Source organism: Passer domesticus, chromosome 4 (assembly GCF_036417665.1).
Source record: "Passer domesticus isolate bPasDom1 chromosome 4, bPasDom1.hap1, whole genome shotgun sequence".
Taxonomy (NCBI): domain Eukaryota; kingdom Metazoa; phylum Chordata; class Aves; order Passeriformes; family Passeridae; genus Passer; species Passer domesticus.
In genome coordinates this window covers 41,913,806-41,928,414 of record NC_087477.1, presented here as the reverse complement: position 1 = coordinate 41,928,414, position 14,609 = coordinate 41,913,806, and the positions used below count along the sequence as shown (strand labels likewise).

General features: G+C 39.6%; 1 protein-coding gene across 5 annotated transcripts in view; it reads left to right on the top strand.

Moving 5' to 3' along the window:
* DCHS2 (dachsous cadherin-related 2) overlaps positions 1-14,609 on the top strand; it is a 105,976-nt gene that overhangs the window by 57,663 nt on the left and 33,704 nt on the right. For all 5 annotated transcript variants that reach the window (XM_064417430.1, XM_064417429.1, XM_064417431.1 and 2 more), the window contains exons 4-7: positions 6,304-6,540; positions 8,325-9,344; positions 10,708-10,883; positions 11,257-11,356. In XM_064417430.1, the coding sequence (XP_064273500.1) occupies positions 6,304-6,540; positions 8,325-9,344; positions 10,708-10,883; positions 11,257-11,356 (1,533 nt within the window). The remainder of the gene's footprint in view (positions 1-6,303; positions 6,541-8,324; positions 9,345-10,707; positions 10,884-11,256; positions 11,357-14,609) is intronic.

Below are 14,609 nucleotides of genomic sequence, written 5' to 3'. Positions count from 1 at the left end.
AGGGCAGCGTCTGGAATGTTTTGTAATGCTCTTAATATAAGAACAGTAAATATATCTTCTTTAGCTTATAGCAGGCTTCATTCTGTATCTGTCCTGATATCTTTTTCTACAGTACCTTCAATGAAATACCATTCCTGGTTACATGACAGTTGAATTGTGTTAGCAGGTTGTGCACTGAGCTGTTTTTGGATCTAGAGGCTGGCAGCTTGATTGAAAAGATCCTTGATTAAATAGACGTGCTTGAAAAACTTTGATAAGCTAAGCAAGGAAAGGTGACCTGTTGAGAAGGTGTGGCACAGCTGCAGCTGTGCAGATTGTGGAGGAAGATCTCTCTTTGTTTTTGAAAATACAGCAGTTCACAAGGCCAAAGTCCTGCCTGCTTACTAGTGTAAGCTTTGATTTCTGGATGGACTTGTGTTTGTGTGAGAGTGTTTGCTTTGTACACAATCAGACAGCAAACACACTCTGAGTTACTAATAGGTCAGATTAAAGGAAATAAACCAGGGCAGAAACAAAGGAAATCTTGTAACAGCAAATTATATCTCTTCAGTTATCTGTTCTACTGAAAAAGTAGAACTTTCAGAAGAGGTTTTCATGTTGTTGCTTATTTGTTTGTGGTTTTTTTAAGGGAATAATTATTTAAATATGTAATAAAACAAAATAGAGTTAGGAGGAACCTGATCTAAACTGGCAAACTGTAGTCTCTAGGGACATAAAATTTTGCATCCCAAATTACAAGACTTTGTTTAAAAAGCTCTTATGTAAAAGAAAACCACCTAGGTGATACAAAACCATTCTAGTACTAAACTTATGCCTTCTTTTGCTTGATATTAGAGGCTGATGCTCAGGTGGGTATTCTTTTTGTGACTAATGGAACTGCTGTAATTAGAAATTTGTATTTTATGTGTTGATGAATACTTCTAAGCTCACTAAAACTCTCTGTAACCTATAATATTTGAAATAGTGCCATGCAGCTGGGGGAGCTGCAGTGTTAAAACTGCTTATGTTACTTTATAGATCCAGGTGCTGGTTTGTTTTGTGCAGATTCCCTGACCAAACTTTCATGTGCTAAGCAAATTCTTGTGATTAAACACAGTTTGTTTGTATAGCATTGGTTGTGGACACTATGTCCTTTTACAGCTGTTTCTCTTTCTAAGAAGAAAACTATGAATTGAGGACAAGAATTTGCTACAGAGGGGCCAGTGTTGAAAGCATCTCCAATGCAGGGGTGTGAGACCTGTGAAGTACAAATGTAGCTAGATGGGTTCAATCAGTTGAAGTACAAATGTAGCTAGATGGGTTCGATCAGTTATTTACTACAAAACCATTTAAACACTGAATATTTTCAAACTGAAGAAGTCCTCTTCTTTGCTGAAATGGAAACCAGCATTTGTGCCATTTAATATAAGCTTTTTAAAGACTTTTCATGCAAGTGAAGCTGTGTGTATTGCAGTAGGCAGATTGTAAATAACAATTTAATTCTTTCCTTCCCCTGGCTGTTATTAAACCAGCTGTTCAGTGTATTTGGCAGTGTTGCTATGGTTACCATCAAGAATTCAGCTTCATTAAAAAAGGGGTATTTTAAGTACAGGTGAAATGCTAAAGCTGGAACCTGTATGCAGTGCCAAGATTACAGTATAGGCAATGAGTTGGATAAACTTAGAATGAAAGTGTTTCTGCTTGACATTTCTATTTTTCTTAAAATAATGCTAATTTTAATGTTGATCCAAAATGCGCACCTCCTAACTGCATTGATCTTCTGGAGGATCACCCTGTCTGTGCTCATATTGAAGCTTTTTCTGACACATAAAAAGCAAAGTTGTGCAGGCACCCCTGCACTGGGAAGCTACTGAGTTAGGGTGGGTGCTCTGGGCAGATCTGTGGGTCAGCTCTGACCTGTACAGTAGTGAACAGCAGGTCCAGTGGCCAGCTTTGAAGGTGAACTGGGGTGAGGAACCATATGGACCCTTTGGCCATCTGCTTGTTGTCTGAGCTCTGTCAGCTAATGCCAGCTGGCTCATCCTAGGTTATTTACTGAAGAAATAGTGCCATCATTTAAAGTTTGTTTGGTTGTTTGGTTTCAAGGGCTTAGGTAAGACCACTGGTAACTGTTGATTTGATTCCTCTTGGCATGTTTGAAAATGTTTGGTTTTTTTTTTTTTAATTCACGAACAATGAAATTAGAAGCCATTTAAGTATGCATACCTATGTAATCCAGACTTTGTTACTGAAGTTAGTGCATTCTGATTTTTGTCTTTGCAGCACTTGACCAAATGTGGAAAACATTTGGTTTACCTACAAATGCCTATAAATGTAGGGCTGATTTTTGTTTTGCTTATGGGAGAACCCTGTGCAAAGCAAATTTTTATAATGCTCAGATGGAGATGTGTGTGGAAATCCTATGGGGTTTACAAGTATGATTTTTTTCCCATACAAAAAGTTTGTTTGGTGAGTGAACCTACTTCAGTGCTGGATGCTGTTGTAAGATTAGGACTGAACACAGGATGATGAAGATAATAAAATGTATTTTAAAACAATCATTACATGTGGATTCCTGTCTTCTGCCCTCAAATGTTGAGAAACAGCAGTTAACCCCCTCATGGACTAGGGTGCACCTCCGCGAAAATATGAACAACAAAAGCCCATGAGAAATTTTGCCATTGCTAGAGGATGGTGGGTGGGAGAGAGTCCTGTCCTTTATTAGTGTATTTGCACTTTCTGGTTGAATAGGAACAAAGTGAAGGTCAAGACTTCTTGGAAGTTCCTGCGTTACCATGTACAGTGAGTGAGGAAGTATGAAGCAGATGAAAGAGCTGTCAGTCATGATTTTTCCTTCAATAGTACTAGTTCTCCCCATCCATTCAGTCCTCCAAACCATGGTAATGATTTCTGCTAGCCCTTGAGCACAGATTGTTCTGCAGCGAAACATCTGTGAATTCCAGCATGGCTGTGCTGACCTGCCTTGGAGCAGAGCTGTTCCCAGAGTACAGTCTGCAGTGGCAGTTGCTAACATGCCTCCAGCATTGCAGGTTCTGCCTGAAATCTGTATCCAGATCATATCCAGTCAGCAGGCAGTCTGTATGTCATACTTTTGATTTATAAGGACTGGGATCCGCAATCAGTTACACTTATGCGGAGCTAGTCAGGAAAATGAGATTGCCAAGGGGTGGATGAAGTTGGGTGTTAATGCTTCTTCTGGTGTGTAATTATAGGATTGTTCACCTGTGAAGCAGAATTTATTCCAGCTCTCTCTCATGCAGAATAAGGAATTAACCAGGGATAAAATCTTCAAAACACTGCAGTGATATAAATATTAATTTGAAAAATGGAAATTAAGTGTCTTTAAAGGCAGCAGATAAGACCATTTATATGGTGAGCCAGGCTATAAGAAATGTATCACTTTTCTTGAAGTTGATCCACACTTTGTGGTCTTTATGGTCCCCTGTTGGCAGCTTTGGCAAAACATTCATTGCAGAGGAGCTGTCTCATTATTCCCTTTTCATTGTCAATGTTTATATAAACTGTTTTTCATAATGGAAGAACATATTCTGTACTACTCCAATCTTAATTACAAAATGGGGAAGAAATTAAAACCATGGTTCATCTTCAGCCAGTGACTTAGTGAGACGTGCCTCTGAGTTTCACACACGGAACCTGTGACTTTGACAGTTCCTGCTCCTTGAAATTTCCTCTGTGTTTCTGCCTTTGCAGTAGTACTCAGGCACCTCCTGCACCGAGCTGCAGCAGAGGGAATGCACCCAGCCAGCCTGCTCTCAGGTGTGCTGGCAGCTGCTTTTGGCCCAAGTGGTCCTGACTGTCCATTTTAGTCACAGTCTGCTGTTTTACCTAATCATAGAGAAAGTGAAATCCCAGATGCTGCTTTCTTCTACGGCTTCTTTCCCGTCATGTGGTGCCATAATAGAGCCTAATGAGGCATGTTCACCAACATATGGCTGAGCTATCTCAAATGTCTCTATGGATTATGTATCACCAGATGCAAAGCTAATGCCCCGTCCTACAAATGCTGAAAGAAACAGAATGTACACAGTTAAAAGTCAAAATGGGTTATTAAATTTCTGCATACTGCAGTTTTTGAGGTTGGAGGGAGCCATATGGAAAACACATACTTTTTACTTGGATTCTGCTTGTTCTTATGGTGTCATTGGTCCTGCAAAAGAGAGCTGAGCTGGCGAGATGTACTTGCCTATTCCCGTTTTTCCTATGACACAGCAAAAGAACGAAGAAAGAAAACAAAATCTTTTATTAATTTTCTTTTTGCTTTCTGTAACTGAACTGGCATGGGGTGTGCTGCAGTGTGTCTAGGTCAGCAGAGAAGGAGCTTTTGGTTCTGAAATATTTCTGTTCAACAGGTCTTCAGAGCTCCTGGAGTGGAGCGCTGTTTGCTCCACCCTTTGCTAAAGGATGTTCTGAAGTCTTTACTTACTGCTCTGAGAGTAAGATTTTCAGTTTGATGCTTTTCTGTAGAGGTTTGCCAGTTCCCACATACCTCTTGAAGTGTCTTAAATGACAAGGACGTATTTATATCCTTGTCAATAGAAAAATATCCGGTTGGAAAATTAGTAACATACAGTCCATTTGATTGGTTTAAATTAATTGGACAGATATTATGTTAAAAATTGATGTGTATATGTTTATCCTCTGGAGAAAAATAGTTAAACTCCTTTTTCCTTCAAGCTATAATTGCTCAGATTACCTCAGGAAATACCAAAAGTTTATGTCCTTGAAGAACTACTTCATTGAACTGCTGAAGTAATCATAAAACTCAACCATCAGAAGAAAAAAAAATTGCAAAAGCCAAAATAAGGTTGTTTCTTAGAATTGCATCAGTTGTTAGCAAAGGAGCTGGATCAGTACTGAACCCTGAATCTATCTGTATGTATCAGTGTTGAGCTTTTACTGTGGTTTGTCACACTGGGATAAGCTTCCCTTTTCGTTAGTGGAAAGTGTTTTCCCTTGATCCTGAAGACCCTTTTGCTGCATTTTAAGCATGTCAAGACACAGTTTATTATAGTGTCTTCACAGTATATTTGGGAAGTCTACTGCATGCACATTTGAATATTTATAAAAATTTTATGTGTTTTCTATTATTCTGCTTAAAAATGGATTGTAGAAAATTCACCCGAAATTCTGAGAAGATGTAGACTTATTTGAATCATCCGTTGATTCTCCTAAGGCACGTTGAGCTAACTCTAGTTTTACCCTGTCTAACCATTAAATGTCCAACTTGAATGGCAGACATCATCCCTACTAAACTTGTCTTGACACCCAGGAAATTATAAAGGTAACCCAAAGTTTAAAGGTTTGGTTTTACTGAATTGACAGAGGTTCTGTGTCTTCACCAGCTTCTATAAAAAACTAGGCGATTTCTTAAAAATATCTGTAGGTATGTAAAAGGTTAGTTGAATTACTTGAGTTTACTGCAATTTTACTGCTTAACACACTGTGATTCTAGCATTTAGTGTATATTTAGTTAAATGCACTCGTTGCTAAGATAAAATTTCCTGCATTTGGTCACCTTTCATCTTCATTTTCATGTTGAAAAATTTACTGTACAAATAGATTATCTTGAGGAATGTGCTTCCAAAGTGCTATGTTTTGGGACTGAGCATTGTATTTTCTTTTCAAGTAATTACTTCATAAAGTTTATATAAAATGTAATTGTTAGCAGCTTGCAAATTCAATGGACCTTAGAATTCACTATTAAGGGGTATTTTGACAGAAATTTGTGATCAGACTGCAGGTGATTTCTTCCCAGATACTTTCCACAGCGCCCCCTGCTCCTAAGATTTACATTTTGGGGCCTTGACTCCTTTTGTGTGTATGTTTTATTTCATGAGTTACTTAAGCAGAATGTCTCTACAGCCTGTTTGAAATAATATTAACTTTACCATTTGCAGAGATAGATTAATCTTTTGAAACAATTCTTGTTTTCCACCCTGATGCATTTCCAAATTGGTATAGACTAGTACTAGCAGTAAAATTTAGCATTGTCAAATATTTAAATGAATCTAAAATTAGATTTTCTAAAATGTTTCTAAATTAGAATCATGGACACTGTGTTTTGAAACACAACTTGCTGTCTTTCAGTGGCTCGATGAATGGTAAAGATCATATAGTTCGAAAAGAACTTGGCTCTCAAAAATTGAATTGGGAGTGCTGATTTTTTTCCACATGGTCTGACCTTCTCTTAGAGTAGCAATACATGTTGAAACTATTTTGACAGCCTGCTGAATTGTATCTTACATGTCTCTTAAGTGCTATTTTATTTCTGTGTACTTTCAGGAATTATTTACCTGACCTCAGCTCTTGGCCGCCTGGCACGTTCTGCACTCTTCCTGACTGTTTCTGCACGGGATGGGGGTGGCCTTCCCTCTGCCAGCAATGCAGCTGTCACAGTAAACATCCTTCAGACTGTTTTGGTCCCTGCCATATTTGAGAGATCCCGGTATAGCTTTTCTGTTCCAGAAGATGCACCTGAAGACAGCATGATTGGCACTGTAAAGGCCAGAGAGCCTTCAAGTAAGTCACGTTCTCAGTCAGAGATTATGTTGTATTTTTGTTGTGACCATTAGTTGGAAATAGCTGTGGATTATTTTTTTCCCATAAATCTCTGTGTTATTCGTTCAGTCTGTCAAGCATTAAATAGAATTTAACTTTGGTATTTACAGCAACTGGTGTAATGGCTGGTTTATCGGGATGCTCTTTAGAACAGTTGGAGATTCATGGTACTCTCCTTGGTGGTCCACAGAGATTGGGAATGGCCTCCATTTTTTTCCTGATGGATTTCTATAATTGTAAATGAGGAGATAGGAAGCATGTTGTGAAAGTTTAAGTAAGTGTGATGGTCTGGCTCAAGTTAAAGCATTAGCCATGCAAGGCAAATCTCAGAGCAATACTTAAAATCAGAGAGTATTCAGAAGTTTCAGAGGATCTGCAGGAAGTGCTCCTGGCCACTCCTCAAAAAATGAAACCAAAACCAACCAACCAAACAAAACCCCATATTGTCTCAAATTAAGTGGAGAAATCCAGATGAATATTTGCGGGACCTCTTGAAAATATATTTAATCCATCTGGTTTTGTTATCATTTGTAAATGGAAATACATTAGCTCCCAACAGTCCTTGGTCATAAAGAGCCCTGTCCTGAGAGCCATACATATTTGGTTCCTATGCAGAGCAGTTGAAGGAGTGTAGGGGGATGCCCCCAATGAGAGAGGGGCAAACTAGCCTTTGTCCCCCAAAAAAGGAAGGAAGCCCAGAAGTTTCTCCCAACGATCAGGTGAAAAGACACCTTATAGGGCCCCAGAGACGTTACTAAAACCTTGGGGTCACCTAATTGGATGGAAGCCAAAAGGTCCCACCTGGGACATAAGGTAGAAAAAGAGAGAACAAAGGAACCACGAGGCTTTTGTGAACGTGTTTCTACCAGGATCAGACCTCTGTACCTGGATCGGATTTTCTGTTTATTGTTTTTCCTTTTATTAAACCTTTCTGTTTCTAACACTGCAGCAGAAGCCATCCTGCTCATTATTTGCCTCCAAAGGTAATAGCTAAGCTATCCTTGGTGTATTAGGTTCCCTTTTAAGGGCTCATAAAACCCTGGCCCGACAAAACAGAACCTAATAAGCAGTGGGATCTGTGAGTCCATATAACAGCCTGATGATGCATCTGTAAATGTAAAGTGGTAGATGGCAAGGTTTCATACAAGCTTGATTAGTCAGGTCCTTCCATTTCCTTCTTTTGGGAAGAACTGTTCTCAGGGTGGAGATAGCACCCACTATGTGGCCTTGGTAGTAAGCCTGAATCTTTAAACAGCTTGTTCTTAAGGTAGCATCTGATCTATAAATATTACAGCAATGGTCATCTGTGAACAGTAAGTTTCTTAAAATACATATTTTTTCAGGGAACTGCCACCTGTTTCATTCCTTGCTATAGTGAATGCCTGTGTGTAGTGAAATTACTCCCACAAGACTAATTTATAGGCGTGTTTTTTCTGTATTTTAGATCGGGGAGAAACAAAAGGCTATTATGTGATTTTCTCTATAGAGTTTTATAATACCAGGGTGATGAAAATCAAAGAGTAGAGAAGTGGACAAACTGTATAAATTCATATTTTACTGAAAGGCTCCAGGGATGGGAAGAAAGAAGCATAAAAAGCCCAAGAATGTCAAACATCTGTGTAGCTTACAGTTATTCCATTGAATTTAACAGCATGCATTCTCCCCAGATGTTCTTGCCAATGTTTGTTATCACTTCTATTATTTTTTTTTTTTGTTATACTTCTTGTTGTTGTTTCCATTTCTAGATTCGCTAGAAGTGGTTTCTTACAGAATTTGTTCTGGTGATCCACATGGGAAGTTCTCTATCGACCCCCAGTTTGGCATTATCCGCACCAAGAAACAACTTGACCATGAAGCTCAGTCTGTTGTGGTGCTCACTGTTCAGTCACAGCTGGGTGACTCCCCTGTCTACAGCAGCACTCAAGTCAACATATCTGTGACAGACATCAATGACAACCCCCCAGTGTTTCTTACCAAATCTGATAAGGTAACCATCTCACATACCCAGCCTCCCGGCACTGCTGTCTACATTGCTCATGCAGAAGACAAAGACAGTGGCCTAAATGGGGTAATCAAATACAGTATTGCAAGCAAGCAGTCAGATGCATTTAGCATTGATCCAAGTCTTGGAGTAGTAAACCTTACTAGGACAGTGTTTGCAGAAAAGCAGCAGGAATACACTCTACACATAGCAGCTGAAGACTGTGGAAGCCCTCCTCTGACTTCTTTGCTGATGCTGACAGTGGTTATTGAAGAGCAAAAGATGGGCCCTACTTTGGTTTTCCAAAGCTTGGTGTATCAAATAGAAGTCAGTGAAGCTACCTCTCCAGGTGCTCAAATCCTTCAGGTTCAAGCCCACTCACTTGATCCACACAGCGTTACCTCCAATCTGACATATTCCTTAGAGCCTAGCACTGATTCTGTTGTGTTTGGAATCAGCTCTGATACTGGCTGGATTTATCTTCGGAAACATTTGAACTATGAATGCGCACAGATGCTGAGTTTTAGAGCATTAGTCAGCACATCTGAGGATGAAAACTTTAGGCAAAATGCAAGTACATCTATAATAGTTAATGTCCTGGATGAAAATGATCATTCTCCCATGTTTATGCCTGAGACCTACTTCTTTGAAATTGAGGAAAATCCGATTCCCAGTGGAGTGGTTGGCACCATTACAGCTGTTGACAAAGACTCAGGAAGAAATGGACAGCTTTCCTATTTCCTCTTGTCTGATGGAAAGTATTTCAAGATGAATTCCAACACAGGTAGCATTTTATGATTTGTAATCTGCCTAATATTGCTTTTGGAAAGCAGCCTTCCCTAAGAGTATAAAAGCAAAGTATAAAGCTTCCAGGAACTTCTGTGAATCTTTTGGGTTGATATATGAATATTTTAGCTCAGTGTCACAATTTATTTTTGGGATGGGCCCAATATATTTTCGTGAAGAATGGACTAGCCCTTAGAATTTTTTTTTTCATTACTTTGTTCAGGTCACTTGGTCATAAGTTTCAGAGTTTGTCTGAAACAAATTAAAAGAAGTTTTAAGTTATAGCTTCAGTAGTTCACATGAGAAATTTTTTTGCCTGTAATCAAGTAGAGTTGAAAAGTACAGATCAGACATAAGTAACTATAAAGGTACTTATGAAGTTAGACAAAGTGATTTAAAATACTTGTGAATGCTTCTGTAACTGACATCAAAACTGAGTTAATGTTGTATATGGCATCAGAGAAGTCAAATTGGCTGAGAGAGATTTTTCACAGCACAGGACGTACTCTGCAGTGAATCCCAAATGCTTCAAGTAATAGGGGTTATGTCTACACAATATAACACCAGAGACCAGAGCACAGAGAGCTTAAAGGAAGGGAATCCTTCAAGGGATACAGGCATCGTAAATAATCCAGTTTAGCAAAATGATATGTAGGAAGCAATGATCTGCTGTTTAAAATTCCTATTTCCAGATGTCCAGTCCCCATGGGGAGTGAATAGGCCTTCCCAGAATTTCTCTGTGTGAATCTCAAAATAAAAGCAGGTTCCTTTTGAGCACACTTATAGAACTTTAAAGGCAAACAGAATACTAGAAGTTAACCAAGAAGGTTTTTAAAAACCATGCGGTTACCTGTGTGATGAGCTTTGGTCAACCACAAATCTCTGGCTATATTGGGTATGGCTAAGCAGACAGGGAGAATATTGGTCAGATTTATTTGCTGGGTTTACCAGAATGTATGGCAGACATAATGGTTTATGATTAATGTACATAATTAATAAAGACCCCTTGTCAGCAGTTAAACCCCTGTGCTCATGTGTTATCTGTTCTGGAATGTGGTGAAGGCCAGATGGATTTCTTTGGAAGGTCAGCACTTTGGTTCATGCTGTTTTATACCTTTGCTCTGGGGCACCCAGTGTACAGTAAAACATGTCATAGGGCACTAAATGTGCGAAACTGTGATTGACAGAACGTTTCTGCAGGATGGGGTTTGGAAAGCTGAGGTTTTCATGTCGGTGATCAGGGGTATCAGAGGGCACATATCATTATTTCACATTAAATTAAATGCATAATTGCACGCACTGAGTGCTAGCACACAGTAAATGCCTAACTCCATTTCTCCCCCCTTTTCCTTGGCCATCAGGTGAAATCATAAACTGGGCGGCACTGGACCGCGAGGAGCGGGCGCACCACGAGCTGCGGGTGCTGGCGACGGACGCGGGGCAGCCACGGCGCAGCGCCACGGCCACCGTGCACATCACCATCCGCGACCGCAACGACCACGCGCCGTGTTTCCCGCAGGGGGCGCTGCGCCGACAGGTGGGGCGGGGAGCCGCGCAGCGCCGCCCCACGGCTGCACCATGCGCTGCAGGCCCTTCCAAACTGGGGCACTGCACGCAGCGCTAAAGGATAACACGAGCGCAGTTCTGCTCGTGTGTGCAGTGGCTTCCCTTTTGGTTCCCTACCTCCGAGCTTGCCAGAGTAAAGATGTTCGAGTTAGTGCTCTATGCAGACTGCGACAGAGGGTTGCTAGAACTCTGTTGTTTAACCATCTCCTGAAATGCTCATTGCACACTCTAAATATTAGTGAAATGGAAAATAGTGCAGCAACTAAACTCTTGTGTTATGGCAAGGGATTTGTTTTAAGACTGGCAGTATCTGTGTATAATTGCAAATCATTTATGACCTGCAGGTTTTGGAAGGGCAGCCATCAGGAACACTTGTTGCCACCGTCTTTGCAAAAGACTTTGATTCTGGAAACAATGGTGCTGTATTATATTCACTAGAATCAGGTAAGAATTTCAAGGGTTAATTAATATAAAAAGATAAATGCTACATTAAAATAAGTAGCATTTTAGAAAAACCATGTATCATACAAGATTTTATGTTTATTTTGTGTCAGATAAAATAAAGCTGCCTTTGTAAATAGGAATCAGCACCACCATGTGTCTTATGAAATATTTAAGGAAGTGCAAGCAGCTGCCTTTCCTCCCTTTGCTCTCTGCCCCATCTTTCATGTGGTTTGGTTTCTTCTGTGGCTGGCCAGAGAGTGTTCAAACAGCTCTCAGAAAAGACTAGGACCATGATCTTGTACTGTACAGTTTAGTATTTCAGTCAGTTTGCATCTTAAAGAAAAAATTATTCCCCTTTTCCCATGACCAGTTGAAAATTTTCCTGCTAAAATAACAGTTTGTGACAGTCTGAGACAGGGATCAGAGGGATCAGCAGATAATCTGGGCAAACAATGAGGTTTGTGGTTTTTAGTTCAGGTTTCACCCTTTGTTTAGCAGTGTGCTAACCTGACATAGTGTGGCTGCTTAAAAACACTTCTCTTTAGTTTTCCCCATAATTCCTACATGTAGTAGTTCACTTCTGGGATAAGTGGTAGGATCCAGTTTTGTTTGAAGTGAAATTAATAACAGAGCAGTCCTAAGTTAGAACATGAGTGGGACTGGGGCATTAATACTCGTAGGAGACATAGATGTGATGTCTGGATTTGCTGCATACAGCTTGCTATGCTTTCATAAGAGTGAGAGCTCCATCTATAACCAGGAAGGAAAACAGGTCTGTTCCTCCTGCTTTCCTTCACTATTGCTTCAAAACAGTGAGAGTTCCCAGGAACAGGACTATTTCTTTTTTGCTTGATTTCTGTTCTATTTTACCAGTTTAATGTAATCAGTACTTTTTAAGCTTGGGGTTTGTAATCTATGGCAATTTGCATACAGATCTTACCGTTTTAGCAGAGCAAGAAAGCATAATTCCCTTAATTTGGATATAAATGGCTGCCTATTCCAGAGGGAATTGGATGGTATCTTAGACTTCTGCATTTTGAGTAAGACTATTTTGCACAAATAAGTTCCTCCTTGTAAAAAAGGGAATGAATAGTGTGCAACCCTTTGTTTGAAGAGTGATGGCCAGGCAATACTGGAAGTGTTTTTCAGGGGTCTCTGCCTGTTCATGTATCTAACTATATCCCCTTCCTTCAAACAGCACATAGGACTTTCTTACTGGCTTCACTGTAGAGTCCCCAGAGGGGAGTAAGTAAGAGTTCAAATTATAAAAATGACTAGCACAAAAAAATATGACTGGTGTTGCAAAAGCTGTCTTTGGAAAGAACAAAAGCATAAAACCAGCAGCAAACACACCCCCATTTCCCCCATTTCAAATGCAAAAAACCCACTAAAAAATCACTCCCAGCCTTGGAACTAGATATTTTCCTGATAAACAAATCCAGAAACAGCTGAGCTTCTCTGATACTAATTTTTGTTGTTAGTTGGCTCACAGCCTTTAACATCTGGTCTTCTGTTTCATGGTGAAGTTTTTGCCTGGTTTATATTTGAAATAGTATTTTCTTGTTCTGGGACACTGTTCAGTACTTAAATATGAAGAAGAAACATGATCTGATTTACAGCCATATTTGTTAAACAGAGAGACAGCAGGTTAATTGGAGAACTCCATGCAGACCAGTGCTCTATTCTTCAGTCATGGGGCTGCCACAAGATGGAGAGCTGTGTCAGTGTCATCTGTTAAGCATGTAAATGTTGCTGGGTAATTTTTAATGTTTTTGAGGTCTTAAAAAATTTCAAGATAGGAGCAATCTATTAAGCTGTGCAGGAATGTTAATGACAAATGCCAACAAAATATATGAGGGCAAATCTGTAAAAGAACTATGTGGTTTACACACCAGATGAATTTTAAGTTACAGGGAAGTGTTTCCTTCAAAATGCCCCTTCCTCTTCCTAGAAAATCAAAGCAAACCATCCTTTAAAAATGTGTATGTATGGAAGTGGGTGGTCACTTAGGTCACATGACCCTACTCCCACTTCTGTGTTATCACCAATTCAGAGGGAGTTAATCCCAGCTGTGTGTACTATTTATTCCTTAGTGATGCTGGCAGTCAGAAAGTGATTTGCCTGTTCTTCTTTATGAGTGTCAATAGGATATAGTATAGCATTTATAACAGAAATTAGTGTGTATTTATAGGGCATCTGGAACTACTGCTTTCTGTGTTAAGTCTAGCATTGACAGAGGCTTTTACAGTTATATTTGGAGCAATTATGTGAATGCAACATCAGCCCTTGACTACACAAGTGCCAAGAGAAGCCTAGTTACACTGCTAACATGCACAAATTGGCACGTGCTGTCCATGTGTCTGTGAAGAAGTCCTTGTTCTCCAGAATGACTTGGAAGCAGCATGCAGGGAGCATTCATAGACTTGTAGAGGGCTACATTTCTGCACAAGCTCCCATAATGTTCAGGTTCTTTGGGAGCCATGGCCTTGCCTTTCTCTTTTCTGTTAAAGGAAATGACTTTTCCATCATTTCAAAGGAGAAGGACATGGCCAGTCCGCCTAAATGCCAGTTTCTGTAAGGCCTGAATGTTCAGCTGGCCAAAGTTCACAGTAAGACATTGCTTGATGTTTCTCAGGGCGCCATTTTTTTTTCTTTTTGGTCCTAAACTACAATTTCTCTGATCATCTTTGAGAGCACAGAGCTGAAAGAATGTCTGAGTTTTGGAGAACCTCATGTAAATGAAAGTCTGGCCAACAGTTGGACAAGACAGAGGTGAAAAATTAAAAATTTAATTGTAAAAACATATGTATTTATTGGCAGGTTACTTTTGCAAACTCAAGGATAGACTGTGGCCATTGGAGTCTAGTTTTGAGAGATCCAATTTTTTTTCTGTTCCATGCTTCATCTGCTCTTACCAGTTTCCTTATTTCTTAACCATTTCTCCTATACTTTCTTTCTTCCTTTTCTCCTCAGGTAGAAAAGGACATATTTAGGGTGTATGATATAAGCTGCAGTTGTCTAATTGAGGTGACTTGTGGAGATGAGAGCTAAAGAAATGTTTCTGGAAATGCAGTGAGCATGAGCTTTTAGACCAATGACTTAGATGCTGTATAGGTGTTAAACTTTTTTCTCAGTGTAAAAGTTGTTTCTGAATTTCAATCAAATGGCTACACTTGGAATACATTTTAAAAAGAGATCGCTAATAATACTAAAACCAGACATGGGGCATTTCAGTTTTGACTGTTTTTATAAT